Genomic DNA, 1,849 nt, shown 5'->3' on the forward strand with positions numbered 1-1,849 from the left:
AAAACGTAGCCATTCCTACTGTAACCTGTGGATTTTTGTCTATAAGCAACATTTTAGTTTGCTCCTGACCTGAATGGCTGGGATGCCGACTAAGCCAGGGGGAGATAAACTTAGAACGAACCTCTTGATATAATGGACAGCGTAGCAGCACATGCTCTGGGGGATATTTGTTAACTAAACTCTTGGTGCAGGTGGGGGGAAGGTGATTGTAAGCCGGTTTGAGACATAGAGAAAAGAGGGGTATAAAAACCAACTCCTCCTCCTCCTCTTCTTTTTCTCCTCCTCCTCCTCCTCCTCCTCCTCCTCCTCCTCCTCCTCCTCCTTCTTAACTCATCTAAGCCAAGCTAACCTCTTCTTTTTTTGCTCTAGAAGTCTCACAATGATCACTACGGACATAGCTGCATCAGACGATGTAGCAAACATAACCGACACGCTCCTGAATTACGACATCACGGTTCTCGAGAACTGCACCGATGATGTGGATGAGCTCAGGATATCCTATCTGCCCCCGCTATACGGCATGATATTTGCCGTGGCCTTTCCGGGCAACGTCATTGCAATCTCTGTGTATGCCTTCAAGATGAGACCCTGGAAGAGCAGCACCATCATTATGTTCAACGTGGCCTGCACAGATTTATTGTACTTAACTAGCCTTCCGTTCTTGATTCATTACTACGCCAACGGGGAACATTGGGTCTTTGGACATTTCATGTGCAAGTTCATCCGCTTTGGTTTCCACTTCAACCTGTACAGCAGCATCCTCTTTCTAACATGTTTCAGCATCTTCCGATACTTGGCGGTCGTCCACCCAATGAGGACTTTTCACTATCGGAAGAAGGGGTGGACCATCGTGGCCTGTTTTGCAGCTTGGGCTATTTCCCTAGCAGTTGTGACGCCTGTCAACTTTTTGATCACCTCCGCCGATCAAGAGAACAAATCTGTGTGCCTTGACCTTACTAGTTCCGACAACCTGGAGGTCATCCGGTGGTACAACTGGCTTTTAACGGTCTTGATTTTCTACGTGCCATTAATAACTGTGACCATTTGCTACACCCTGGTAATCTACACCTTGGCTACAGGGCCCCATACTCAAAACCCTTATAAACAGAAGGCCCGTAAACTTGCCTTTCTCCTCCTGGTGGTCTTTTATGTGTGCTTTCTACCCTTCCACATCTTTAGGATTGCCCGGATTGAATTAAGACTGTCTCCAGCCAGCTGTGAGGTTGAACACCAAATCCACGCCATCTACATTATCTGTAGACCACTGGCTGCCCTGAACACATGTGCCAACCTCTTGCTTTATGCCATAATCAGTGATAATTTCCAGCAGGCCATTCCGTCCCTTTTGAGATGCTGGTTCAGCAACTCCCTACAACAATCAGGGAGTAACAGTGAACTGAATAAGTCTGGAATTATATTAAAATTATGAATTGATGTACATCCCTTCCCAAACTTTGGTTCTGGTTGTCTGATAATAAAATGACTTTCTTAGCATAAAATGCCATACACACACCTGTCAAGTCTCACAATGGTGTAAATGAATGGGGCGAAAAGGCCCCGTCAGTTTCCCCTGTTTTTCTTCCTTATTTCCCTCCTCTATGCATTTCAGTTTTCTATGCCTGCTACGAGCTCTTCTGTCTAGTATGTTGAAATATCTAGCCACACATATAAAGATGCTTAGAGTGCATTCCTGACCTTTAAGGGCGAAAGCCCTTAGGAGGCCAGGAAGGTGCTGAGCTGGCGTGGAGAGCTGGCGTAGGAGGCCTCAGGAGGCAGCACCTCCTAAGGAGGCAGTGCCTCCTTTCTGCCATCCCTGGCCGCCAGCAGTTCAGGAATGTGCTGTTAGAGC

The 1,849-nt window shown here is 46.9% G+C and overlaps 1 protein-coding gene across 1 annotated transcript; it reads left to right on the top strand.

Annotated features, from left to right (window-relative positions):
- Positions 1-379: 379 nt before the first annotated feature.
- On the top strand, positions 380-1,429 carry LOC130488455 (2-oxoglutarate receptor 1-like). Its single transcript, XM_056862130.1, has one exon. The coding sequence runs from the start codon at positions 380-382 to the stop codon at positions 1,427-1,429; it is 1,050 nt and encodes a 349-aa protein (XP_056718108.1).
- The last annotated feature ends 420 nt before the right edge of the window (positions 1,430-1,849 follow it).

The sequence above is a fragment of the Euleptes europaea genome, chromosome 16 (assembly GCF_029931775.1).
Source record: "Euleptes europaea isolate rEulEur1 chromosome 16, rEulEur1.hap1, whole genome shotgun sequence".
In the NCBI taxonomy this organism is placed as follows: Eukaryota; Metazoa; Chordata; class Lepidosauria; order Squamata; family Sphaerodactylidae; genus Euleptes; species Euleptes europaea.

What these genes read in the sequence shown, in the direction of transcription:
- LOC130488455 (XM_056862130.1), top strand. Translation starts at nt 380, where the DNA reads ATGATCACTACGGACATAGCTGCATCAGACGATGTAGCAAACATAACC.